The 27,823-nt window shown below is 52.0% G+C and overlaps 1 protein-coding gene across 1 annotated transcript; it reads left to right on the forward strand.

Annotated features, from left to right (window-relative positions):
* Positions 1-288: 288 nt before the first annotated feature.
* On the forward strand, positions 289-27,444 carry LOC101798015 (cystathionine beta-synthase). The gene is made up of 18 exons (XM_027448717.3): positions 289-746; positions 3,001-3,158; positions 4,723-4,877; positions 8,539-8,645; positions 9,804-9,938; positions 10,740-10,819; positions 11,788-11,919; positions 13,162-13,231; positions 14,188-14,279; positions 14,688-14,813; positions 15,121-15,205; positions 16,621-16,726; positions 17,105-17,176; positions 17,996-18,130; positions 18,286-18,394; positions 18,793-18,877; positions 21,267-22,484; positions 25,968-27,444. The coding sequence occupies exons 2-17, from the start codon at positions 3,147-3,149 to the stop codon at positions 21,362-21,364; spliced, it is 1,599 nt and encodes a 532-aa protein (XP_027304518.1). The 5' UTR covers positions 289-746; positions 3,001-3,146; the 3' UTR covers positions 21,365-22,484; positions 25,968-27,444.
* The last annotated feature ends 379 nt before the right edge of the window (positions 27,445-27,823 follow it).

A 27,823-nucleotide genomic window follows, 5' to 3' on the forward strand; every position in this document is an offset into this window, starting at 1 on the left:
GGTAACGTTGTTATCACGGGAAGGCTTGAGAAGAGGATTCTGGTAGCGTCTGCTTCTCAGCCTCTTCGGAGGTTGGTGATCTAGGGAATGTGTGCGCAAGATCTGGCTAAGTCTAAAAGCCAGGGAGGTCCTGGCTTTGTGCTGCATGGCCAGTTGGGCAGTGGAGCAGGTTGTCTGGGGAGCCCGTGCAGCCCCCATCCTCGGAGGTCTGCAGGCCCCAAGAGGACAAAGTGCTGAGTCTGTGCCCAGCGCCGACCCAGCTTTGAGCAGGTCCAGGGACCTCCCGAGATGCCTCTCTGATTCTGTTGAACTGATGCTGCATTTGTCTCGCTCACTGAGAGCGATACCATTTCTTTAACGTAGATCAAGAAAATTGCATTTCGCTTTGAATGGAGTAAATTTCCATGAACTCTCTCTCCTCTGCTCAGTTATTTTCCTTCAGACTGCTTTGAAGTATCTAATTCTTCCTATTGAAGTTATCAGCACAGTCTGATAACCTAATAATCACAATCTCTTATCTGTGAAGTACTCTATAAATATTAGCTTGTGCTCTTTGTCATATAATTTCCGTAAGTGGCAGCAGCTGCAGAGCTACATGTAACCGTGCCCTGCCGCTTGGACCGCCTCCCAGTTCCAGTGGATATTTCCATTATCTTTTCCCCATTCTGTCTCGTCTCAGGCTGCTCTAACTGGAAGTCTTGCACTCTGAAGAGACTTACGGGGCCGTTACAAGACACCTACAACAGGTCAGACGTATTTGACAGCTAATCAAATAATAGCTGAAGCTTCAGGCAGGGCTTAGAAGGACTGTTGGGACATAGGTAAGAATTGTGGTAATCAGGAGAGGACATACCTTTGCTTTGTGATGTAAGGTGACCTGAAACTGCAGTGGAAGCAGTGTGGGGAGATGTTTGTGTTAGACATTGCTCTGTTCAGCAATCCCCAGCTGCAGTCAGACTTTCCACAGTGGTCCCATCCCCCTTCCTGCCTGTGCTTCTCACCGAGCAAGCATGGTAGCAGGATGAGGCCGCTGAATCTATCAGCAGAGGAGTGGCTTACTCCTCTGGTGTTGCGTCAAGGCCTCAGAAAGATACAGGGAAGGTCAGGCTCTGCTGATCTCTTGGTACTGTTTCAGGTTGTCCGCAATCTCGTATAGACTTTCTGGGCGTTCCTGTGCTTCAGGCTTCAATTTTTAAGTTTTGCTTCAGAAGCGCGGTGGCTTTAAATGTCTCTTATCTTAACTACAAATCCAGACCCTGGGCATGGCTGTGCAGAGATTTTAGAATGATTCAAGGTTGGTAGGGTATCTGTTGAGTCCTACAGCACTGCACAGGGAATTAACCAGCCTTTGAGAAGATAAATGAGAAATCCTCTGGCAGTAAGGAATGTAGACATTGACGTAGTCAAGGGGCAGGTCTTGCTTCTTTGTTCTCTGGGCATCTAGAAACTATGTCTGAATCTACTCGGGGTGACTGAATAAATGAAAAATCCCATTCTTTCTGTTTTCATGTATTAGATGGCAAGGGAACTGGACATAATGAGTAGAATGTGATCTTATTTTAAAAAGTGGAATACCAATAATGTCATTCCCTCCATGCAGTAGTCTGTGCTGTCTCACCACAGCCAAATGGGTAGTGGTGGCTCCCCACATGCTTAGCTGAAACACAAAGTCTCAGGGACCACCAACCTAAACTGGACGTGCAAACCTGGATTATACCCCAGCATGGAGGGCGTCAGTGGTACCAGGTCCTCTCCAGTGATCCCTACAGCTCCGTGTGCTTAATGATGTCCACCAGCTCTTCCCATAAACACATCACCCTAAAATCTCCTGGCCTTGGCCTGAGGAGAGGAGGGCACAGCCAGGCTCTGCCTCAGGGCCTGTTGGAGGGGACAGGGGCTTGCGTTGTGCCCAGCAGCCACTGCCCAGCCTCCTGGGGGTCAGCACCCACCAGGACAGGGAGATCAACACCCACAAAGAGGGGAAGGATCCAAAAAGCAGACCTTGTGCTCTTTTGTAGCAGCTAAAACTTTCAGCCTCTCCTATGTTTCAACCCTAGCACAAAATGGTGAAGATGGGCATACTCGGGCCTCAGTAAATAAAAATACTACTAATAAAATCTTATTTCTAACATTTTCGTTGGTAAACAGAGGCCTCAGTTGTGAAAACATGCTAACTCCCCCTGATAAATTGCAGTTTATCTCTTCTTTACCCACACAAGTGACTTTTGCTCCTTCCCAGTTAATGCATTAGGTAAATAAGGATTTGCTTGGGGAGACACTCTCAAGGCTGACACAAATCCTGGCTTGCAAGGAAAATTACTTTTTTTTTTTTTTTTTTTTTTTCCCTTTAATCCCTCCCAAGAAACTACAGGTTTGGTGGTGGTCGGGTACAACATGGAGAGGCAAAGTTTGCAAGGACTGCTTTTATCAGACCCACTGCAGGGTCCAAGCCATTTTGACCTGTCTGCCCTGTGCACCTGGGGCCTTGTTGCCTTGTGGGGCTGGAGCAGGTGCCAGCCATCTGCCTGAGGAACAGAAATGGCTTCAGGGTGCTAGGTCCCTCCAGGGGCCTTTTTTTCTGAGAAAAGAGGATAAACCAGCTCAGGATGAGCTCTTTGTACCCAAATTTTCTCTGTGTGCCTACATCCAGTGCATTGCAACTGGCTGACTTGGTTCCACACAAGGTGGCACGATGTCTGCCTGCCCCCCCCAGGAGGTGACAGGCCTGCTTTGGGCCTTGGGTCGTATCTGACTGACAATGTGGACTCTCAAGTGCTTCAAAGTGCTCATAATCTGAGGCACAGAGGCGCACTTAGGGTATGAAGCTGGGCCCTCACTACTGTCAGGCTCCATAGTTTGTTTTTAATGTCAGGGTCACCATGCCTGGTGGTGGTCTTCATGCTGGGGTGGCTGGGCCAGGTAACCCCGCACATTTATTAACCTCCGTCTTCAGAGAATTTCTAGTGCCTTTGGTTGAAATGCTATATTTCTGTGTTTCAGGAACACCCCAACAAAAAGTGAACCCCAGCCCCATCCTCCTGGCTGGTGGAGAAGCAGCTGGGAAAGCACAGCTCTGACCTCAGATAAACCTGCTGGGCTACTTCAAAAGAAGTGACTGCAATCGGGTGAAGCAAGCAAGCAGGAGGATGGCAGAAATGGTAATTAAGGCTGCCCTTGGGCTTACATGTTGAGCTACAAATTAATTAGATAACCAGGAGCCAGCCATAACAGTGTGCTGGCTGCTTGCCTGGCTGTTGTGAGTCAGCAGGGCTTTGTAGGTGCAGCAGTCAGCCTGGGTGCAAGTCTCCAAACATGACTCTACCGAGCCGTAAGGTCCCTTTATTCAGTGAAGGCTGAATCAGGGCCAATTCATTCTGTGGACAAGCCAGAAAAGAAAGTTCCAGTTACCAAAAATGTTTCTTTTCTCCATGTGGCTAGTTTCTTTAGCAGAAGAAGGTGGCTGATTAAATACATAGATGGTCACTCCACAGAAGCTCACACCATAAAGGGGCACATCAAAACTCCATGTAACCCTTTATCCTGTTACTAGTACTGATCATAATAGTAGAAACTATAGCAGACACTGAGAATAAACTATAAAACCAGACCTGTCCTTTTCTCCACATATAGGGTGTTCCCAGAGCACAGGTACCATTAAGGCCAGTGTGTTTAAGAGCCACTAATGAACTTCACCTTTGTGAACCTGACTAGCCCTTTTCTAATTCCACTTTTGCCTGTTTCGCTCCTATAGCTGTTCCTGACACTCTCATTTTGACTACTATTCAACGCAAAGAAGCAGAAAAGTGTTTCTCATTCACCTTCCACATATCCACCAGGATTTACAGCCACCTGTCTCACTTTCAGCCTGAAGAATCCTGCTCTTTTTAAAGCATTTTCATACAGACATTACAGAAATTGTTCTAGACCTCCTAACACCGTTGTTGTCCTTCCTTGACTTTTTATTTCTATTTATTCTCTCTCTCTTTTTTTTTTTTTTTAACTTTTAATGTTCTTGTATGCCGGACTAGAGGGGTCTTTTCATCTCTTCGAGGCCCAACACCACAGTACAAGTATTCTCGGCTTATTTACAGGGTAGACTTATCTACAGTTTCTTCATTGCTAGGATGAAAACAAACAAACAACAACAACAACAACAACAACCTGCTCTTGACCAAATGATAAAATACAGAGCACCATGTTTTCTAGTGGTGGAGGAGAGGTGCTTCAATGTACTGGAAAGCACTTGCACAGGCTGCCCAGAGAAGCTGTGCCCCATCCCTGGAGGTGCTCAAGGCCAGGCTGGATGGGGCTTTGGGCAGCCTGGGCTGGGGGGAGGTGTTCCTGCCCATGGCAGGAGGGTGGATCCAGGTGGGCTTTAAGGTCCCTTCAATCCCAAGCCATTCTGTGATTCAACGTACATTTGAACAGGAGAAGATTTACTGGAGACGGTGGTTAGGACATGTTTTACTACATATGTGGTTTAGTACACCAAAGCTGGACATGTGACAAAAGAGCAATTTCCACCACTTAATTCATCTGTAGAACGGGGTTTTTGAACAGCCAGTAGGGATGCCCCAAGCAGGCTCTCCATCCCGTCTTCACACCCAAATGTGGAAGTTGTTTCTTGCCTTCGACAATTATTACACAGGAATTATTACACAGGTGCCCATCGACCAAGCTTTTCCTTCCAGGTGACTGTGGGGCTCTATTTCCCCTACACAGGAGATGACCAAGGCCTGCCTGCTCATGAACGGCAGCTGTATGGGAAGTCAGGAATGCAAAGCCGACAGCTCATGGATTCTTCCCAACTTGCCCAGCAAGTGCATGTGGACAGCTGCAACGCCTTCCAACAAGTCTCCACACTCCTGTATACCCTTGTAAGTAACTCTTTCGTGCTGGTTATTTTAGCGTGCAGGAAGCTCGATGTCAGCTTGTGAAGATGAAGCATTATTGTTACGCTCTGTGTTTTCCATCAGACATTTGGGAGCATCTGCTAGTTTGGGGCATCTGGCTTTAGAAGAATTAAGATGAACATATTTCAGAGGTAGATTTCAACCAGGGACTTGTACACTTCTGCAGAATGGACTCTGTGAAATCTGGTGCTCAACAGCAGGAGTGAAGGTGCTCCCAGCTGCTAGGCACAGGTGGAGATGCGGCAGTGGCTCTCCCAGCTGTAACGTCCTTGCAGGCTTACAACCCAAAGCTGTCACAGCCGTTCCTTTGTATGACAAAAGGCAGTGACAGCTGTGCGATCACCAGCCAAAGGCCTGCCGTTCACAGCGACACTCGTTCATTCAAACAGTCTGACGCAGCGTGAAGAAAGACTTCAAAATATTAGCAATGTCCTTTTTCGGTGGCTGGACACTTTCATAAAAAACTGATTACCAGGGCCTGGGCTTTTAATTAATGAGGGAATGTCACACGCAGAGGTTGCCCACACTGTGTAAGTGACCCAAGAGTGCAGCGCGAGGCGAGGTGGCTGCTCTGAGCCTGTTCTTGTCCGCACAGCAGCAGATTTCCTCCCAGGGTGAGGCAAGCCTGACAAAGAGCCCCGATTAGACAAGAGGTGCTTTAATGGCCCTGCAAACCAAACGCAGACAGGCTATTAAAGATAAGGCTGTCCTATAAATGTCAGGGGAACTGCGGACACGTCCCTGCTGTGCCAAAGATGTAAAGCACAAATTCAGCTCCGCTACGCGCGGAACTGTGGAGGTGAGGCGCTGCTCTGCATAAATGCCTGCCAGTTGTGAGCCGGCGTGGGGAGTTTGTCCCACGTGCAAGGTGGGACACAGCTGGAGCATGGCCCACCAGCACTTGTGAAGCTCAGGAGCCCCCAAGTCTGGCCCATGAAGGAGGAGTGGGCTCCACAGGCTTAGTGTCAACCCAGTCACTCACACAGGGCAAGTGGTGCAGATAGCGCCTCAGGACAGGCTCAGATCTTTTCAGCCAAACTGTGTTTTATCCTCTGTTACCATGCTGAGCAGGATAACATCGTTATTTAGCAATTTTTAGTGATTCAGCAGTGGGGTGTGAGAGGTGCAGCAGGGCATCTCCAGCAGCAGGGCACTGGGAACATCAGGACAGTCCCCTGAGGATGGGAACAGGCCGAGGGGGCTCCTGTGGCATCACTGGGGCAGGGGCTGACGTGTAGTCTGCTGCACTGATAAAAATAGACAGGAGTCATGAAGCACTGGGACATCACCATTTCACTTTGCAGAAACATGTGGAAGGGAAACTGTTTGTCTTTCCTGCTCTGGATGGCAGCTGATATGGCAAAAATCTCTGGACTTTCTGTAATTCCCATGTGAAACCTGAGTTTTTGAGGTAGAAGGGGATAGTACCATGGAAAGAAGGCAAGGTGGTACTATATTTAAGGATATTAATTATTTAAGTTTTCTGAGAGATGAAGAGGTTGAGTGGTTCTGATAGTCCTTGATCCAGTTCTGACCTGCTACAGAAAGGATCACTTACGTGTTTTTTTTTTTTTTTTTTTTTTTTTGGTTTGGTTTGGTTTGGTTTGGTTTGGTTTGGTTTGGTTTTTGTTTTTTTTTGCCAGGACTGCTTTTCCTTTGGACCTTTCATGGAATAACATGCAATGAGTAAAAGCAGAAATCCTGGAGAAAAAAAAATAAAAATAATATATATATATATATATATATATATTGTCCACTGCTATCCTGAACTGATAGCGACCATTTCAAGACAGGAGTACCCCCACACTATCCTTTAGGAGCACCAAAGGCATTTTCCACAGATCCTGCTATCCAAAGATACCTTCAGGTACACACAGAGCGTTCACCTAGCTGGGGAACGAAGCTGACTGTGCTAGCATTATTGTTGTAGTAAGATATGGTAGTCACTAGGGAAGGAATTTGATAGAAACTGCAGAAAATTTGGTGCCTCCTCATGCCATGGCTTGGCCCCACTGGAACCACTGAGCATTTCAGCCGCTTTTAGGGCAGATGGAAAATGGCTCAGCTGTGGGGAAAGCTCATTTATTGAGTTAGTGCCCCAAATTTACCAGCACTCAGCAGAGGTAACACAGAGGGAGAGGCAAGAGCACACGTGCAATGTGCCATCATTTCTGGGCGTGCGATGTAAACGTCTGCACTGCAACGCCACCCTGTCCCCTCGCAGGGCAAGAAGCGTCTATACCCTTCTTGCAAAACCCGGAGGGGAGGTGCGTGTGTGTGTCATTAAGTAACTCAGCATGTCATCCCTGCATCACATGGCCCTTCTGTCAGCAGACAGCCATCTGCCTGGCCGCGATAGCAGACCAGGATAACTTGGGTTCAAGGTTCAAGGGATGATAGTGGGCAAGAGCCGTGCAAAGGGGAGCTGAGCGGCGAGGGGGTGGGGGTTTGTCACCCCGCTCGGAGAGAGACGTGCTGACTATCGACCAGGGGCAATACATTTGTGGCCCCAATAAACACGGCCCTCATCAATCTTCTTCCTCCTTCTTTTAAGAAGTTCAAGGACACCAGCTCCCTGTCTGCGTGGCAGGATGCGTTCAGCCATGTGTTGGGCAAACAAGGCTTTTTCGTTCTGGTTGCAATCGCTATGACGTGGTTCTTGGCTTCTGCTGGCATCCGACAGAGACCAACAAAACCACGAGGCTGAATTGCCTTGATCCAAGAACTCAGTTTAATTATTTGCCAAAAAAAAAAAATCCAGAGTCCTCTGCTTCACAGCAGAATTAACAACGCAGCCCACAGGAGCGGGGCAAAGCTCTGAGCTGTGTGTAACAAGGCTGTGCTGGAAGCAAAGGTGCACTGCTGCCTTGCCCCAGGTGAAGCTGAGATGTGTCACCGCGGACGTGGCTTCTGGATGAGCACAGCTGGGCTGCGCAGATCTGTGAAAGGCAGCATCCAGACTGGTGTTTGGTTTCTGTATTGTGGGCACACGCTGGCAAACACCGAGAGTGTGACAAGTCCTTGGCTGAAAAAGCTGCCAGGTTCACGCATGAAATTCAGGCAGGATTCAGCACAGTATCTTCTCCAGACCAGGTGGTGGCCCTTCCTGCTCTGAAATGCAGCAGTCGATTGATGCTGGTGAGCAGACCTTGCTGAGAGAGACCCCTGCTTGTTAGATAGTTAGAGACTGAAAAGGTTGATGTAGAGATGGATGAAAATATGAACAGCAGAGGTTGTGTTGGGTTGGATGGAGGAAAGAAGAGGCACGTGTTGTGCATGGTCTGCTGGCTTTCTCACCAACTGTGTGAGATCCTGAGGCTTGTTTACTGTTCTCACTTCACTTAATTACACATCTGCCCTCAGGTCTTGTAGAGCAAGGCATTTCAGAACAGCCCTGAAAAATAACTACATTATTTTTTACATAAAGGAATAAATAACTGATGGTAAGTGATGGAAGACCACAACCAGCTCCTTTTGACATTACCTGTCAAAGGAAATCTCTTCTCTTGAAAAAAGGAGTCTCTTGGTGGTCTTGCTGTAACCTTACTCAGGTTTTATCTTGGTTCATGTTGCATAAAAAGTTGCCCTGATTTGGCTTTTTTTTTTTTTTTATCCTTTCATACAGACCAGAAGAAACAAAGATCTTGCCCAACATCCTGAAGAAAATTGGCTGTACCCCAATGGTCCGAGTCAACAAGATCGGGAAGTCCTATGGGCTCAAGTGTGAGCTCTGTGAGTTTCCCCTTTCCACCAGGTTTTTCCGGGCCATGAGGTGAGGTTGAGGGGCAGCATCAGTGGGGGCTTCAGAAGAGGCTCAGTGGAGAGCAAGAGCAGACGGGGAGGGACAGGTGTGTGTCCTGCCGGCTGAGCTGGAGCTGGGCCAGGCACTGCCCCCAGGGATTTCACTTTCTGCTTCCCCCGGGGACGATCCCAAAGCGCAGCTGGAGGCAGAAGAGCAGGGGCTGCAGGCAGCTGGGTGTATCGGTCACCAGCGTGCCAGGTTTTCCAGCAGGGCTCAAGTCCTCTCTCACTGCCTCTGAGGCAGGAGTGACAGCTCACACAAGGGTTTTTAGCCTGCTGTCCTGCAGAATAAGCATGATGCAATTAGTCTGCTTCTGTTATATGGACTTCTCAGTCTCCTTTCCTATATCTTTTAACCCCGTTTAATTTCAGCCATCTGGAAAGAAAGAGAGAGGTCTCAGAGGCATCAAGGTTCATGAGTTTCACATCACGGTGTAGGAAGGAGAGACTTGGCTAGTGCTCGCACCCCATAAAACAGCACAGCAGGCACTTACAGTCTTATTTGGCTGTAGGGAGCCCCGAGGGTAAGCAGCCTCCCCAGGGCACATGTCCTCATGAAGAGATCTGTGCTCTCTGAAGCTGCCTTCCCCTTGGACAGTGTCTGGCTGGGGCAAGCTCTTGGGGGTTATTTGGTGCAGACAGAACTGGGCAAGCCAGGGAACGAGACAGAGCCCCATTTTCTGGGGTGGTGTCTCCCTCCCATGGTGCAGCAAGGGAAGGAGAATTAGGATACTCACAGCAGCTGCGTGTTCCTGAGCTGTGTGTGGGTCAGCACAGAGCCTCGTGCCCAGCAAAGAAACGAAGGCTTGCAGCCCTGAGGAAGCAGTTAAGATTAGATGCAATTACTTTGTCATCTCCGTGCCTTTGAGGCCGTCTGTGTAGCTGAAGTTTTGGCAGTCTGCGTTATAAAATGCAGTGATAATCACTGAGATTCCCCCCCATTGCTCTGGCTGCTCACGGAGCTGGGTGGTTTGTCAGCCTGATGGCGTTGCCTCCCCTACAACTAAGAGACTCGCACCCCAAAAGTGCCCGCGAGGCAGCGTGGTGCCCCCAGCTTGTCCCTGATGGAGCCTGACCTTTGCTTCCCAGTGGCAAAATGCGAGTACTTCAACGCGGGGGGCAGCGTGAAGGACCGCATCAGCCTGAGGATGGTGGAGGACGCGGAGAGAGCGGGGATCATCAAGCCGGGAGACACGCTGATCGAGCCCACCTCGGGGAACACGGGTAGGAAATGTTGGTGTGCCCCATCCAGCCTGGCACCTCCGAGGGCTTGGCACAGAGATCTGAGGAGTCCTTACAGCTGGGAACAGCCCGAGCTGCCTGCACCTCCCCAGGGCAATGTGCTTTCCTTCCCACCTAGCCTGAGGCACTGTGGCTTCGGCTCTGTCCTCACCTCAGCTCGCCTCCCTCCCTCCTGGCAGCCTCTGAGTGCGGAGATGTCTCATGGCTGAAATCCTGAAATTCCTGAGGGCTGGGGCAACCCCACCTGCTTTCTGCATGGGAAGATCTTGAATATTCAGAGGTTCCCACAGAGGGCTTCCCTGATGGGCTGGAAGATAAATCTGTTTTGTTTTGTTTTGTTTTGTTTTGTTTTCCCCCCATTGTCACAGTCATCCTGCTCAGGCACCAGATTGTGGGGAAGGTCGAGGGACAGCAGAGGAATATCCCTGCTTTGTGCAGCCTGCACAGGACCCCTGGTGAAAGCTTTTTTGTGCCCTGGGCACTGCTCCAGAGGTCGTCCACGCTGCTGCCGTTCCTGGGGCAGCACCACTTTCCCTGCAAGTGTTCCCCGTGCCCTCCTGTGGGGACACGCTGCTCCAAATGCCCCGTGTGGCTCCATCCATCCCCCGCAGGGACATCCCAGAGGACTCACGGAGGGTGCCCTCAGGTGTAGCTTGGTGAAAATGCCCACGTGGTGTTCACCAGTGGGAGAGAGGCACGTGGGAAGCAGGAGAGAGCACGCGTGTCGGTGGGCCTTGCCAAAATGCTGTTGTCAAACGCTTCCCTTTCCTCCTCTCAACCCAGGAATCGGGCTGGCACTGGTAGCTGCAGTGAAAGGTTACCGCTGCATCGTCGTCTTGCCGGAGAAGATGAGCATGGAAAAGGTCAGAGCTCTGTAGGGTACTACAAAAAAGCACGCTGAGATGCTCTCCATCATGCTACAATTTCCCTTAACTGAGAGACATTTAAGGTTCTCTGAGATGCGCTCTCAAGCTGGTGGACGTAAGTCCTTTTTGCACAAGAGCTGATGATCAGGTGAAACTGCTGCCCTGGGGATGGCAGAAATCACCACTGTGGGGAGCAAAAGTCTCACAAACTGTTCAGCTGAGCTCATAAAATCACAGAACCATTACGGTTGGAAAAGACCTCCAGCATCACCTGGTCCAACTGTCCCCCAACCACCAGTGAAGCCAGCCCTGGCCCCTGACTTGGCTCAGAACAGAGCCCTTCTCCAAAGCACCGCCCTCATTTCAACCTAAATCTCACTTAAGCTCGCTCTGGATCAGATGCCACGTGCAGCTGCCGCGGGCTTTGCCTCCAGAAGTGGTGGCACTCAGCCCCCCTTCTCCTTTGACACCCTCTCGCCCCAACAGCCACACCTCTCAGTGTATTAATACCCGCAGATTTATGGGAGTTGCTCCTTCCCACAAGGGGACTCAGGGTAAGGAGAGCTTTGAGACCTCCTCCTTGCCCGCTTAGACCACAGCACATACAAAAGCTGCTTCCCCGATACTGCTCCCTGCCCTGCTTCCCTCTGCCCCTTCCCCAGGTGCCATGGAGCAGAGCAGCACAGTGTCACCTACCTCCTCCATGTCCCCAGCCTGTCCCCAAGTAGGACAGGGCACGAGGCCAGGCTGGAACCCGTGTGCCAGCTCCAGCCAGGAGGCGCTGGGTGCCAGAAGGATGTCAGAGGTGGTACATAACCAAGTGCTGGGCATTGCAGCTCCAAATGCTAAATGTCTCCCGCATGCGAAGCTGCTCTGGCATCTGATGCTGCCATGGGTGCGTGGGTTCGGATTACCAGCGCCACACGGGATTGGTTGCCCTACATCTCCTTTCTTCCCTCCAAAAGGTCGATATCCTGAAGGCGCTGGGCGTTGAAATCGTGAGGACCCCCTGCACCCGCTTCGATGCCCCGGAGTCCAACATTCGCGTTGCCTGGAAGCTGAAAAGTGAAATCCCAAACTCGCACATTCTGGACCAGGTAAACGCAGCTGCCCCGCAGACTCCCTTCCCAAACACATCTCGCAGCGTGTGCTCCGAGTCTGCCCGTGTTGGGGGGCTTTGCTCAAACTGGCAGCGGAGGCAGATTTCATCATTGTGGGGTCACCATTTTATGGCACGTGAAACTTAATCGCTGCTCTGTAAGGCACAGGGTAGCAGAAACAAAATCAGGGGCACCTCAAAACCTGTAACGCTTCTGCCTAAGCCAGGAGGTGGGGGAGGCTGGGTTTTCTTGCACACCTGAAAGGCTCCTCATATTGCTTCAGATTTAACTTTGACCTGGAAAATCGCTTTTTAAACCAGCCTAGCAGCCTCCCTCCTGCCTCAGAAATAAGCTCCCTACCCAAAAGGGCAAACCCTGGTGACTCATGGCATCAGTTCCTGCAGCACTGCTCTTGCAGAGGAACATGCTTCTCCCTTTGGCCTCACCCCATTGCAGAAAAGATCCCTACAGTGAGCAGGGAACCCCCACAATGTCTAAAAACCATTCCTTCCTGGTAACAAAAAAGGGAGCTCAATCCCTGAATACGCTTTCCAGAAGCATCCTCCCCAGCCTACAGGTGTGAACGTGGGGCTGCACACCCTTCAGCGCCCTACCTGGGTTCCCACTGCAGCAAATCCCCCTGGAAATGTAGGACAACTGCTCTGGCCCACATTGCCGGGACACTTCACTGGCTGCACTGCCAGCCACCAATGCCACAAATGACAAAGCTGCTCTCAAAATCATAGATATGATATTTGAAAAAAATAATAATTACATTTGAGGGGGGAGGTTTTTTTATTTTCTGAGCTTTTTGGGAGCATTGTGCAGCTGTGTTTTCAGCTTCTTCTAGGCATCAGAGAAGGCTAATAATGCTTCTTTCTAAGCAATAGCTGAAATGTTGAAGGACTGTCTTGCCTCCAGCAGCTAGGCCTTTAAAACCCCTCCAGGTCCCACAAAATGCAGAATATGGGACACCACATGAGCACTGTGTACCAGAGGCTGGATGTCTGTGGGCACGTTCAGCCTTCCAGGCCTTTTGCGCAGCCAAATCCTCAATGTCCTCAGGAAACTGTTCCAAGGTGACAGAGGAGGCATTACCTGTGACCTGGCAGCCCTTGCCAGGGAGAGGAGGGGGGCGGCTGGATGCTTTGGGCAGGGCTTGTCAGGAGCTATTGCTAGTTCGGTATTTGACCTAGGCTTTCCCCAGTAACTCGTGCTGTTCTCTGTTGAAATAAACAGTACCGAAATCCAAGCAACCCCCTGGCTCATTACGACACCACCGCCGAGGAGATCCTGGAGCAGTGCGAAGGTACCGCTTGCGCTGCTGCTTCTACGTGCCGAGGGTGTGCAGAGGGCTGGAGCCCTCTACGAGAGGCTTGTTTTACCTAGTTTGTTCATCTAAAGGTGTAGAAATGACAAAGAGGGCCTCTGTAAGGGAAGGAACCCTTGATAATGCTGGTGCACAGTGTGGCAACTTCACACAGGCCGCTCCTGATCCACCTAAGCCTGCAGGACTTTCCTGTTGTGGCCTCTGCTTTCAAAAGCCCAAGGGAGGAGACCAGAAACAAAACAGTGAACAAAACCCTGAAGGAGGAAGGGCCCATTGCTCAGCTGATCCATCTCCGTGACCTGTGAGCTGAAAGTATGAGGTGTCCCGGGAGGACCCACAGGGGAGTACATACCCATAAGGGCACTCAAGGTTGCATCTGATCCTGCAACCCCATTTGCAAATCAAATCGGATCATAACTTATCAGCCTTCCCACCACTACACCATTTAGATTTGCTCCTCCTGGCAGCCAGTAGTGAGTTGTGAGTCCTTTTCCCCCAGTGCAGTTGTATCACAAGCCTCTGAAGGCCTGACTGATTCTGCTCCTACACCATTTCACCAAATTCAGTGGGGCTGCACCTGGCTGACACTTGTGCCGGTGCAGAGCCTTGCCATCTTCCCCTGCGGGTGCTAGCACCAGCTGCCAAGTTGTGTCTGCTACTGCTACGTGCCATTATTCATCTGCACGCTTTGCCTCAACACGGTGTGGTCTGAAAGGCCTGGAGGGGCTGAGATCCTCCCTCCCCCTTCAGCCAGCAGGTGCCAAGCATGCAGGAATCGTGGAAACCACTGGGAGATCTGGAGGTCATCTTCAGCCCCCTGTGCTGAGGAAGGGCCAGCTGCCTGTTGTAGCAGCTGAGGGACGTGAGGCTTGGACAACAGGGAGACAGTGCTGAAGGCCGTGCTGACTCTCACATCTCTCTTCTCTGGCCTGCAGGCAAGGTCCACATGGTGGTGATTGGATCTGGCACAGGAGGCACCGTCACCGGCGTTGCCAGGAAGCTGAAGGAGAAGTGCCCAGAGTGCAAAGTAAGCTGGAGGAGGCAGGGCTGCTCACTGGGAACGGTGGCTCCCCTGGGTTTTCCTGCCTCTGCTTTCAGTCAAGACTAACCCTCCGGTCACTCTCGCTCGTAAGAGCTGAGCTTTGGAAGTAGCAGCCCCTGCCAACGGGGTGATGACAAACACCTGGGGTGTGATAACGTTTTAAGCCACCACAGCCACTTCCGCAGCAGCTGAACACTATCTGTTTAAAAAGCTAGTGGGGAACTGTACTTTTTTTTTGTCCTAGAGATCTCCACGCTGCCAGTGGGTAGGCGTATTAGTGAATTTCGCAGGGAGAAAAATGGTGCTGATAAGGGCATTGGTAATTTTTTGGTTTGAGTCACGAGATTATTTCTGAACTCCCTTTGTGGTTAACCAAGCTTCCTTCCCTCGAAGATCATCGGCGTAGACCCTGACGGCTCCATCGTCGCTCTGCCCTGTGAGCTGAACAGGACGAACAACACCACCATAGAGGTGGAGGGCATTGGCCACGACTTCATCCCTACTGTCCTGGACAGATCTGTAAGTAGCTGCGTGGGGAGAGGCTTCTGCCTGAGCTTTGTCTTTGCATCCAGCCTACTCCTTTCTCTCCCCGAGGAAAGGATGCTGGCTGGACAGGCTGGAGGAGCTGCCCACAAAGAAAGTCTCCAGGCTCGGGATGCCCTGACAGATGCATTTGTTTTCATCAAGTCCTCAGAGTAGCTCAGAGCTGCCAGATGTTGTAGGCAGCAGCACCACTGCGTTCGTCAGAGGGTCACAACCTGAAATAGCACTTCCAGGTCTCGCTTTCTGCCTTGCTTACTTGCTTACTGTCTTGCTCTCTCTTCAGGTGGTTGATCAGTGGTATAAATGCAACGACAGAGACTCGTTCCTCATGGCTCGCAGGCTGATCAGAGAGGAGGGACTATTGTGCGGTAAGCATCAGTGACAGCAGCTTCTTCTTCACTCGACAAACTTTTTAACCTCGTTGTTTAATTGCTTTGGGAGCAAAACACTTCAGGGGTAGGTGCTCTCTGCATTTTGTGCCTGCTAGGCTAACGGGGCTGAACGGCTGAATCCAGAGCTGGTGTGTAGGCCGCTGTAGACTTCAGAGGTGTTGCAGTGAGTCAGTGGTCTGGGATCTGGCTCCTCGGCAACAATAATTATAGAAGCAATAACTCTCCTCTTGCTGTAACACTTTTGCACAGGGAACTGGATCTTCAGGCCTAATTCTGCCTGGTATAGTGTTACATGGACTGAAGAGAAGGATTAATAGGATTCAGGACAGGACAGGTGGACTAGAACTGTCCCACCACTAACAACTCTGTGAGGCTGTACTCTCTGTCTTTGAACTATTGCCACACTAGAGGTGCCAGGTTTGGACCGGGAAAGTTTGTAAGTAAAGTAAGTGTAAGATGTTCTTACCGAGTATTTCTCCCCGTGCCAACAAGCTGTAAGTGATCCCCAGGGCTTTCCAAAATGAACAGGTGCCCTCAGGCAAACCCTGCCTATACCCAAAGAGCCTCTACACGGCATCAGTGTCCCGGAGCAGATAGTTACGTGTTTGTGTCCAGGGCCAGACAATACGCAGCTACGGGCCTGTGGTTACAGCTGGGAAAACTCCTGAGCACTCCCATCCAGGGAGTTTTGAGGAAGATCAGGCAGTTTGTTGTGTTGATTTAACCTAGCAGGCTCAGACTCACCGTGTTTCAATGGAAACCGCTCGCTGAACTCAGCTATAACTGGTGAATAGCTTCATGCTCCCAGAACTGCATTTTTCAGGGACTTTCATCATGGGTTTGAAAAACGTGACCCGGTGCTAATTAACCTGCTGTAAAATACGTGATGCCTTGAGTGCAGTGCGTAATTGGCACACAGATAGGGGAATGTCTCTCACTTCCAGCACTCGAGTGGGAGAATTGCCTCTGTAAAGCAGGGCCCTGCTGCCCCTACGTGCAGCACACCACATGCGTGCACACACACACACATGCAGGGAGGGTTTAGATCTTCCCATCACGTTGGCCTGGTATTCCAAGCATGAATGTAATGTTCATGGTTTGTTTTTTTCACTCTTTACAATGCATGTAAAGCAAACCTTTGACGGCCAAACACGCTGGCCAGAAGCTCTAGATTTGGCGTAGCGTCTCCTCACCTGAAGGTGTGGGCAGCATTTGGATGGATGTCCCCGTATTGCACCTCTCAGCCCTTGTCCTGTTGCCACAAGCCATCACATAGACGTGTCCCTTTAGTCTCCACCTGGTCTTTTCGTGTCCCAAAAACCTACAAGGCCCTGAGGCCAGCAGTCCTCCCTCTCCCAACATTTTTCTCTCTCCTCTGGGTACCCATCCAGGCGGCAGCTCGGGCAGCGCCATGTCCGTCGCCGTGCGGGCAGCCAAAGACCTGAAGGAGGGTCAGCGCTGCGTCGTCATCCTGCCCGACTCCGTCAGGAACTACATGTGAGTTTCTTGTTTTCCCCTCAAACAGCTCACGGGAAAAAAAAAAAAAAAAAAAAGTAAACAAACAACATGGAGAAACGTCGTGCTGTGGTGATAAGCAACAGGGGCTGGCTGTTGGGACGCCCGGGTTTATTTCCTCTCGTTGCTGACCGACTGCACGGAGCAGGAGTCAGTCAAGCCGAGTTAGGAAAGCAAATAGCTGGCGTGCTTCGAGCAGGCCCTGAGCACTCGCAGCTCCCGTTGACCTTAAAAGGGGTTAAGAGCAGCCAGCTGCAAAAATCATGGGAGCCCCGAGGCAGTGCTGCGGTCTGGGGCACGGAGCAAAGCACGGCTGCGTGCGGAAGGCTCACAGACCCGTCCTTTGTTGGTGATTTCTAGGTCCAAGTTCGTGAATGATAAATGGATGATAAAAAACGGGTTCCTAAATGATGTCCAGGAGCATAAGCCTTGGTAAGACAACTTCCGCCGGTATGAGCTGCGTTAAGGAAATCAGCTTCCCGAGTCTGGGAACGATTATCTTCAAAGGGAAGTATTATCTTCTATTGCTGAAAAAATGCAGTCGAGTCCAGATCCCTCTGAGAAGGCTGGAAGCTCAGCTCCTCTCTCCTGAGTGGCGAGATATCCCTCTTCTCTGCTCAAAGTCAATTCAGTTTCTGTCCTGAAGATCCATCTTGCACACCATGGGGAAAATGTCCCCTCAAGGCAGGGAACCACAGACTGCTGATGGCAGCTAACGTGTAACTGGGCGAACGGCGCTTGTTGAGAAAGCACCTAGGCTTACTGAGGGACTGCAGGTGTTCCTCGTGTCACCTTTTATTTTGGGTTACTCTAACCAAAGGTTTCTGCACAATATTTCCTAAAAGCTTTATATATTTCCAAGGCCTCTAACACCTGGTTAGGATGGTTCTTGGCCCCTCCAGCCTCTCACATTGCCCTGCATTTTCTGCAAGGGCTGAGATATTGTGAGTTTCCTGTGGTCCCCAGCAAACAAGTGTAGCTCATCCCTCCTAACTCACACCAGCATTTCTGTCAGGCTCTCTCCTTGAGGAACAGCAAATCCATTTTGAGGCTCCAGGCTACAAACCAAAGAGGTAAAACTGGTCGGCCTCTGCTTTAAGCTTACAGGCTTAAAGTGTGAGCTCTGCAGGCAGGCAGAAAGGATATCCCCGCACAGTTGCTCTTATTTCCACTGGCCTCGCCTCCCTGAGCAAGGCCCGCAGCCACGCAGCCGCGAGTAACAGCTTGGCGCTGCCATTTGTCTTCCAACAGGTGGTGGAACATCAAGGTGCAGAAACTGAATCTCTCAGCCCCTCTCATTCTTCTCCCAGAAGTCAGCTGCCAAAAGGCGATTGAAATCCTGCAGGAGAAGGGATACGACCAGGCTCCCGTCGTTGCTGAATCAGGGTAACTATTTTTACTCGTCACATGGACGGCCGTTCAAATGGGAAAAAGTTGTTCAAACATGATTTAAAAAAAAAAAAAAAGCAGCTCAGCCCCTACATAAAATGTGTGCCTGACCTCAGGCCTGGCTTTTTGCAAAACTCCCTGTTCCCTCGCAGACTCATTTTGGGAATGGTGACCCTCAGCAACACCCTCACCTCGGTGCGGGCTGGAAACGCACAGTTCTCAGACCCCGTTACGAAAGTCATCTACGACCAGTTCTCAAAGGTACCGCTGGGGCCAAGCCATGCCTGGGGAAGGGGAGGAGATGCACGTCCCTGGAGGTGCTCGAGGCCAGGCTGGATAGGGCTTTGGGCAGCCTGGGCTGGAGGGAGGTGTCCCTGCCCATGGCAGGGGGGTTGGAATTAGATGGTCTTTGAGGTTTCTTCCAACCCGAGCCATTCTGTGATCCTATGCACCACCACCTGCGAAAATGCTGCCTGTGGGGTTCACACAGCAGCTTTGTGTCTTGCCCACAGACCCTCCCATCGCCCCAGAACAGATGGACCCAGATCCTGGTCCATCCTGCCCACCCAGGGCCAGGATCAGAGGCAGGAGGCAGGCTCCTCGCTGTTGTCCTCTAAGTGTGAAGTGAAACATAAACTGTCTTTTTCTGTCCTGTTTAGATTGGCCTAGAAGACAGCCTTGGGAAGCTTTCCAGCATCCTGGAGAATGACCACTTTGCTATCGTTGTGCACACGCAAATGCAGTGTAGGTATCTGCGAGGAGAGGAAGCGCTGTGTGGGCTCTGCACAAGTGGCTGAGATGGGAGAGGGAAATTCCCCAACCGAGCTTGGGAGGGATCAGTGCAGCTGCTCCACATGTGCAGCCCCTCTGCCTTTGCAGCGAGGATTTCTGCCCCGCAGCTCTGCAAAGCTCTGAAGCTGCCAGCTATTCATTCACCCCTCTCCTTTCCTGGCCCCATTGCCACGTCAGCCCCATTGCCTCCCCTCATCTCGTGGTTTCCCAGGTAAACCCAACCGGGGAGGTGGGAAGGTGTTCACCTGCCCTGACACCAAGGTGGACACGGGCTGCAGGCAGCAGCTCGGGGCGCTTTGTGCTTTTGGTTGTGCTTTTGTAGCCCCAGGCTTTTCGTACCCACTTAGGCTCTTGACCTTGAATTCAAATCATCGCCGTGCTGGTTGTGGGCAGCAGAGGAAACAAGGGGGAAGTTACGGAGACCTGCAGAATTAGCAGCCCGAGGGCAGGGGCAGAGGAGCATTTGGGCAGGTTAGATAAAGCCAAGGTGGAATTCGGGCCTGTAAGTGCAAGGGGAGAAACCACACTTTCTGCATCCCACTTCTTAAAGACCCTCTGCTGTGTATGCCTGGAGGCTCTGCCGTCTTCTCCAAACACCTCTGCTCCCACTTCTACCCCAGGGGATGCAGCCAAGAGATGTCCTCCTCCCTCTGTGCCCTGAAGGCCTGGGCAAATCTCTTTGCTAAGGGGCTAGGTGCTCTCAGACACCTCTGGTGGGCCAGGGGAAGTCAAGAAATCTGAAAACAGATGTCTTGGACCGTGAACAAAGCCTGGGCACCTGAGCTGGGAGTCAGGGGTAAAATGCCCAGTGATGTACACAGCCTGAAGCATGCATGTATGAGCCCTGCCTGGGGTGGGAAGGGGCACAGGGCTGCTCTGCCCATGAGACCAGCCCCATAAAGCAGCTGTACCCGCAGCTTTGATTGACTCTCACACCCGTGCACAGCCACCCCGTCCCAGGTGGAGCCATCCAGCTCAGTAGGACCACGTGTAGTAGGAGCACGTCAGCACGAAGGCTGCTGACACACCGATGGCAGCAGGGCTCCCGCCGTGTTGCTCCCCCGACCCAAACATGTACGGTGGCAGCCGCTGTTCTGCAAACCTAACACACCTCTCCAGTGCAATCACACCGTAAAACTTCCCGAGGTACAGATTTGGCTTTGCCTCGAGGGGGTTGCTTTGTTTAAAACGGTAGCAAGACGAAAAAGCGGTCAGAAGACCCGTGTTTAGAGTGACACGAGAGCTGAAGGGCGCAATTATCCTGATTTTATGGGTTTACGCATTGAACACGCAAAGCATTCCTGTGGTGAGCAACATCTGAGCAACGTGCAACGTCGTGCTGCGCTGGCTGCCAGCAAAGGGCTGTCCCCTGAACTCGCAGCCTCCAAAACTACTGCGTGGCTTCAGCCCAGCCCCACTGCTTGCATCTCTGTGGCCTGCTGCCCCGAAGCCCCCAGCAGCTCACGTCCCTACAAAATGCTCCAAACGAGTTTCCTTCAAAACTGCTTTTGGTGCACGCTTCCAATTCTTTCACCAAAAACCAACCCTCGTAGGCAGAATTTCCATTCTCAGCTCTGTTGTCATAAGAAGACAGAAGTCTCTTTTGTATGACATTTTGATACACATTAAATGGCATCCACCAAACAGTATCAGCCAGCTGTACGCGGTGCCTTTTGCTCTGGCTTGCACACAACACCCATTTTTTTCCTCCAGAGCTGCTGTTTTAATGCCCTCACGGTTAGCCCTGTATTTCTTACTTTCTTCCCACACTTTCACAGCTTGGTTTTTGTCTTGTGTGTGGACTCTGGTGGCTAATTGTATTGTCATTTAAGAAAAGATTTATCGGATAGTTAAAGTAATTGTTGCAATGTTATTTTATTAATGATATCAGAGGACGTTATGAGAGCAGAGTAGAAAGTGTCTCCTTGCTGCTCTAAAGAGTCTCCTTAGTTTGGCCTGGAAAGTTTTGTGCTGACAGAAACAGAACCAGAACAGAGTCTGGGCAAAAACTACTGTGAAATCAAGGCTCCTGCGCAGGTAAGGACTGCGTTATTTGCAGCTGACACCTCCCTGACATGATCCCAGCAACGTGGCCAAGGCCACAGCAGTCATTTCAGTGAAGGTACAGCAGAGACAACAGCTACCCCAGTTATGGTTTGCTTCTTATTAAACTAATTTTATTAAGGCACAGCCCCTGCATGGCTGTGGGATCTGCTTTTCTTTCTTGCTTGCTTTCTTGCTTTCTTCCTTGCTTTCTTTCTTGCTGTCTTGCTTTCTTGCTTTCTTTCTCTTGCTTTCTTGCTTCGTTTTCTCACTAAATTGGCGTTTTCTGTGCTTACAGTTAACGGAAATGGCAGCTCCTTCATGAAGCAGATGGTGTTTGGTGTGGTCACCGCGATGGACCTCCTCACCTTCGTCAGCAGAAACGACAAGAAGTAGGGCAGCAGCCTGGCTGCCCCGAGCCCCGTGCCTCCGGCAGGGTCAGCTGCTCCTCCTGAGCCCGAAACACGCGGCTGAAGATATTTTGTGGTCTAATCCATCTGATAGTTTCTCAAAATCAGTGAAAATTGTAATGTAATAACCGCCTGTCCGCTAAATGCCACCCAGAGTATCACTAAAGAGAAGCTAACCAAAGAAATGCCGTTTGATAGCCATGTGTGGTTACACGGAGCTGCCCAGGGCTGACGAGGTAACGAGGGGGTAGGGATAGGGTGGGGGTTTATGGTTACCCAGATTTTGCCTGGTTTGGGGTTTTGCTGTGTCTGCTGGCAGTAGCACTGAGGCCTCACAGCTGCCACGAGGAGGAGGAGGTCCCACCAGGGCTGGAGCCCAGCTCCAACACGAGAAGCTCGAGCCCTCCTGAGGGCTGGGGACACCACATCACACCCTCCTGCCCCTCGCCACCTCTCATAGCAGGGACAAAACCCACACAGGGCTGCAGGAAACAGCAAAAAAACACCAAAACCCAGGTCCTGCTGTGTGGGCAAGGAGGGAGCTGCTTCCTCCTCATGGACAAGGAGGGACAGAGCCTGGAGGTGTAGTGGGGTGGGATGTGGACCCCCACTAAGCACGGGGAGGGAAGGGACATCCAGGGGCTGTGCCGGGCAGGGGATGGGGGGTGGAAAGAGGGGCGAGGGGCTGGGCAGGAGGGGAAGGAGAGCTCCTGGAGGACCTGCAGGCCCTCGGAAAGCTCCCAGCTAGGGCCTGGAGGGCTGGTGGCACTGGGGCCTGCCACACATCCCCTGAGAAGGGGAGGCTGGTTCTGAGGATGTGATAACAGGGCGGGGAGATACGGCCACGTCCCAATTTCCTGCGTTATTCATCTCATGAATATTCACCCCGCGAGCTCACTATCAAGGGAGCAAAGGGGAAGGAGAGGCTGATCTTCCTTTTGCTGTCGGAGTGTTGTGTTCCGGGAACTGATAACGAAGGTCAGGAGGGCCATTTGCCGCCGCAAAAAAATGTAAATGAAATCAGATGTGAAAGGAGCGCTGTGGGAACCGGCTGAATTGCTGGGGGAGTTGCTCTCAAAACATGCCAAGAGCTTCGCAGTCTTTCCGTAAGTCTTGGGAACTGCTACAAGGGGACAACAACCACTGCTAAGTGCTCAGTCCGTATTTTGGATCTAATCTAGTTTGTATGAGATTTTTATTAAATTATAGAATGCTCAAGCATGTATCGTTGGGAATGGTGTCCCTGCTGTCTTTTGTTCCCTGAGTTACACACACTAGATCGGATCTGCAAGTTTTTGGTTGAGTTAATCACCATATTTGTCTGGAAAAAAAAAAAAAAAAAGTATAGACTGATGGGATCAACCTTACTGTGTGTTTTATTTATTTTCTCAGCTGTGCTGCAAACTGAAGGACATTTGGTGCCCAGCGCCCGTACATGAGGCAGCGGGCACAAAGTGGAGCCCAGGAGGCTCCCCCTGAGCAGCAGGCAGCACTTCTGTGCTGTGCGGGTGAGGAGCCCTGGCACAGGCTGCCCAGAGAGCTGGGGGGGCTCCTCCTTGGGATCTCCAAAAGCCACCTGGGCACAGCCCTGGGCAGCTTGCTCTCTGAATCCCAGAGCATGCTAAGCCCTTCCTGATGTCTGTAAGTGTAATCGTTCCCCCTGTGTAGCAGACCTGGCTGCAAGAGGCATGGAGGTTTCCCTCCTTCCTTCAGCCAGGGCATGTCTCTTGGCAGGGATCTCCCCTTTATTGGCCTCTCCCCTACAACACCCAGACCCCCACCCCCTAAGCAAGCACCTCGTTGGCACGGCTGGCATCCCAAGGGGACTTCACAAGGACATGGTAGCAGCCCGGACTTTTGCTGCCCAGAAACTTTCAGCAACACACACACTCCCTGCAGCGGAGCCTGAGCAACGGCGGTGCCAGCAGCGGCCGTGCCGCTGTGTGCTGGCTGGCAGCTGTGCAGAGGCTACGTGAGAGGCAGCTGCACTTCAGCACGGGGTGAAGTAACCGCCGAGCGTCAGCCCCGGTTTTACAATGGCTCCTGTATGCTGACTGTGAGTGTGGGAACGAGTAAAGGTTAGCGCAAGCCCCGGTCATTTTGGGATTGCTCCACCTGGGCTGGAGCCAGCCCCTCCAAGGCGTTCCCAGGGCTCCCCTTTCCACCCGGCAGAAATCAAACGTGCTGGAGGAGATGACAAGCCACCGAGTGCCGGCATCGCCCTCAGGGTAGGAAGGGCAGAGCTGGCCACAGGACGCCAGAGCTGCCTCTGCTGGGGTTCGTCCTGTGCTGTGGCGCTGGGGATGCAGACGTGCCCTGCAGCAGAGAGCCTGGCTGCATGGGACTGGCTGCTGCTCTCCTGCCCGCTGCCGCCACGGGGTGAAAAGAGCCTCAGCCTGCAGGGGAGGGTTTGTTTGCCTTGTCTGCAGAAAGCCCTATGGGACCTGGCTGCCCTGGGCAGCTGAGTGATGTGTGCTTGGACACCTGGGCTGGGATGGAGAGGACTGCATGGCCAGCTTTAGCAGGGTACGAGGCACTGCTGACAGCTAGCAGAGGAATGGGGATTTGCAGGCTTTAGGAGCCTTGGGAGGTCAGTGAGGACAGTGCAGGGGAACAGACCCTGGTCCTGCAGCACGAGCACACCCTCTTCACCCCATGCCCTCTGCTCCAGCAGTGTCTGGGAGCAGTGTCCAAACACTCCTTCAACTCTGGCAGGCTTGGGGCTATGACCACTGCCCCGGGGAGCCTGTCCCAGTGCCCGACCCCCCTCTGTGTGCAGACCCTTTCCCTAACCCCCAGCCTGACCCTCCCCTGTCCCAGCTCCATGCCGTCCCCTCGGGTCCTGTCGCTGTCCCCAGAGAGCAGAGCTCAGCGCCTGCCCCTCCGCTCCCCTCGTGAGGGAGCTGCAGGCCGCCATGAGGCCTCCCCTCAGCCTGCTCTGCTCGGGGCTGAGCAAACCAAGGGACCTCAGCCGCTCCTCATACATTGTGCCCTCCAGACCCTTCACCATCCTTGCAGCCCTCCTTTGGACACTCTCCAATAGTTTTATGTCCTTATATTGTGGTGCCCAAAACTGCGCACAGTACTTGAGGCGAGGCCCCAGCAGGCAGAGCAGCGCAGGCCAACCCTTCCCTTCAGGCAGTGCCATGATTGATGCACCGCAGGACACGGCTGGCCCTCCTGGCTGCCAGGGCACGTGCCTGGCTCATGTTCAATGTGCCATCAGCCAGAACCCCCAGATCCCTCTCTGCGGGGCTGCTCCCCAGTGTTTCACCCCCCAGTCTGTACATACAGCCACAGTCGCCCCATCCCAGGTGCAGGATCTGCCACTTGCTCTTACTAAACTCCACGTTCCCCTGCTCCTCACCCCATTGCTCTGCAAGGTGGGAGCACAAGCCCATTAGCACATCGTGCTAAAAAGCCAGCGTGATAAACATCTCCCCAGCCCTGCCCAGCCACCTTTTGTGCTGTGGAGGCTTCCCCGCCTCCCTCACCGGGTCTCACCACATAAATAGAGGGCCGGGTGCTGCTGGCCAGCACTGTGGCTCCTGCTCAGGGTCTGCAACACCTCGCACCCCAGCACCCATCCCGGCTGTGCTGCAGGTACCCAGAATTGGGGGGGGGACAGGGCAGGGGGTCTCTGAGTGGTATCACTGAGAAAGGGGGCTTGGGGTAAGCAAGAGGCTGTCGTCTCTGCATCCAGCAAACGGGAAATGCGATGTTTTGGTTTGGCTGGAAGTGGCCTCCGTAGAGGAAACCTAGGTAGAGTCTGAGTGAAACAAAAATGAAGTATTTTTGTTTAGAAGAAAAGTTGAGAAGTAATTGCAAGTAGTTGTATGTTTGCAAGAGGAGGCTCTCAGCTGCAGAGGACAGAGATAAGGACACAACCTTATTATTAACGTAATCAGAGGAGGCACTGGGGTGGTCAGAGGTGCCAGCCGTGTGGGCAGGTCATGGTGCAGCGGGATGCAAGGTCACTCCATTAGGGGCAGAAGAGATGGAAGTGCAGGCTGTACTTATAGAAATTTGTCTTGAAAATCTGTTGGTCTGAAAAAAAAAGGCCTAAAAAAATGCAAGAGCGTCAGTGTGAGCTGCCTGGCGGTGCCCTGCCCTCGGCAGTGATGGTGCCCAGGAGGAGAAAGCAAGCATGGGGATGGGATTTCACTGCTGTTAAGAGATCCCCATTTGAAAATGTAAAGCTGAAAACTGGAGGAGGCAGAGAAAGGAGTGCCAGAGAAGTGTCTGAGGCCTGAAAAATCTTCCATACAAAGTGAAGGCTTCAAAAAATTGAAACGAGGAGACTGGGTGAAGGAGCGAGTTGGATAGAAAACATGGGCTGAAAGCTTCCAGGTGGCTAAGGGCACAGCACAAGGGGTCAGGAACTAAAAGCTTGGCACATTTAGTGGAGAAACACAGTCCACAGTTATGGCAGTGTTTCCTCATATGTCCAAGACCAAATATCTCCCAGGAAAAAGTAGCCATTAGGGTGTTAATTACCTGGACATCAGGGGCTTGGTGTGCCCATGCCTAGTGTGATGCCTGCACTGATTTTTTTATTTATTTTTTAATTTATTTTTTCTCCCCAACAGCATGACTCCTGCTGGTATACTCTGCCTGTGGCTGGGCTGCCTCCTGCTCTGTGGCGCTGCCTCAACACCTATCTGTGACCCCAGCACCTGCTCACCCTGCTCTGAGCCCACCCCTGTGGGCTGCTGCCCACCCTGCACCCCTCCCTGCGCCTGCCCCCCCTACCTGGAGGATGACTGCGAGATGCAAGGCTTCACTGACAACCGTGTCCCCGCCGGCCTCTCCTTCTACATCGACTTTGCCCGCAAGCTGTGCACCTGCCAGCCCAGCGGGGACATCACCTGCGCCCCGCACTGCCCCTCAGTGCCCCCCACCTGCCAGGCTGTGGGCAGCCTGGTGGCCGATGGCTGTCCCCTCTGTGTTTGCTATGACAAGGAGGAGGTGGCAGTGCCTGCTGGCACCGTGGTCTCCCGGGGTGCCCAGCTCTGCAGCTGCCCTCCTGAGGGGGGACGGCTGCAGTGCGGTGATGGGGTAGAGGTGTGAGATGCCCACGCTCTGCCAGCCGAGGGCAGAGGGATGGGAAAGCCTCCTGGGGAGCAGGCAGCTTTCTGCTCCTCAGGGCATCCCTGCTGGAAGGCGTTCAATGCGTCAAACAGCCCTAGAGGGGCTGGCATTGAGTGTGTCCCTGCCATCGGCTGTGGGGAGATGCCATCCTGTATAAACCAGGGTGCAGTGCCTGTACTTGGCAACGTTTCCTTGCGGCTTGGTCTGCTCCACGGTGGCTGGCAGATTGGCTGGGGTGACTGCAGCCAGCACGCAACTGAAACAAATTGCAGCTATTTATTTATTTGTGAGATGATTGTGCTTTTTTGCGTGTGTTTGTTTATATAGTGTGTCTTGAGTCAACATGCTGGATAAACTTCCTTGCAGGATCCAGCTTCTCCCTTTCTGTAACTCCATCAAATTCAAAGTGGTGGGACCACAATCAGGAGATTTGTTGACATTCCCTTCTCCCAGGTGTTCCTCCTCTTCCTCACACCAGAGTGAGGTTGTGGGGATTAGGAGGGTTGGTGCGTGGCAGTGTCCTTAGGAGGTGGCAAACCTCCAGCCTCCAGAGCAAAGACATGAAGAATCACGCTGAGGACGTCAGCAGCCATGGAGCAATCCTTTGTGGCCACCTCTGTGAAGCAGCTCCCTGGCTCTGAGCCCATCACCAGTCCTGTCTCTGTCCTGGTTCAGCACAAATACCCCAAATTGTGCCCTCCTCACTCACACTCTCTCCTTCCCACTGCTGGAAACAGCAGAAGAGTGTTCTCTGAATGCTTCAGAGCATCTGTTTAGATATGTTTATGTACATATATCTATATATATGCAGGAAAACTGTAATCAAACGCAGCTTCATCAGGCTGAGCTGTTAACAAATGTCAGTTGTGTTTCTTTGAGGGTTGAATAAAAACCGTTTCACTAACAAACTTTGTGAAATCTTTGTTGATAAACACACGCATACCTAATGCCTTAAGCATTAGCTGATGTTACTGTGTCGAGACAAGCCTCCCTCCAGCCACCTGTGCCCCAGGTACACCTGGAACATGAAGCATGCCTCCCCACCCCTGTTTCCTAACCTTGCGGGTTAGGAAACAACAGCTCTTGCTTTCCTGTGGGTTTCTGAGGCAGGCATTGTGAGAGAAGTTAGAAGGCGATGTGCTGAACTTTGCCAGACACCATGAATCATGCAGTCAGCACATACCTCTTCCCCTACTGATTTCATCACAGCTGAGCTGTGGGAAGGGTGACAGAAATAACTCTCTCCACTCACGGAGTAAGAGAAGACCCCGCAGACAGCTAACCCCTGAAAGATAAAAACAGAAAGCTGGGGTGCGCCTGTGTCTCCACAGCATGGCTGAGGCTGGCAGGGACC

Source organism: Anas platyrhynchos, chromosome 1 (assembly GCF_047663525.1).
Source record: "Anas platyrhynchos isolate ZD024472 breed Pekin duck chromosome 1, IASCAAS_PekinDuck_T2T, whole genome shotgun sequence".
Taxonomy (NCBI): domain Eukaryota; kingdom Metazoa; phylum Chordata; class Aves; order Anseriformes; family Anatidae; genus Anas; species Anas platyrhynchos.

Coding starts and splice junctions, on each gene's coding strand:
- LOC101798015 (XM_027448717.3), top strand. Junction 4,878..8,538: donor CCACACTCCTGTATACCCTT/GTAAGTAACTCT, acceptor CCTTTCATACAG/ACCAGAAGAAACAAAGATCT. Junction 18,395..18,792: donor TCTACGACCAGTTCTCAAAG/GTACCGCTGGGG, acceptor TGTCCTGTTTAG/ATTGGCCTAGAAGACAGCCT.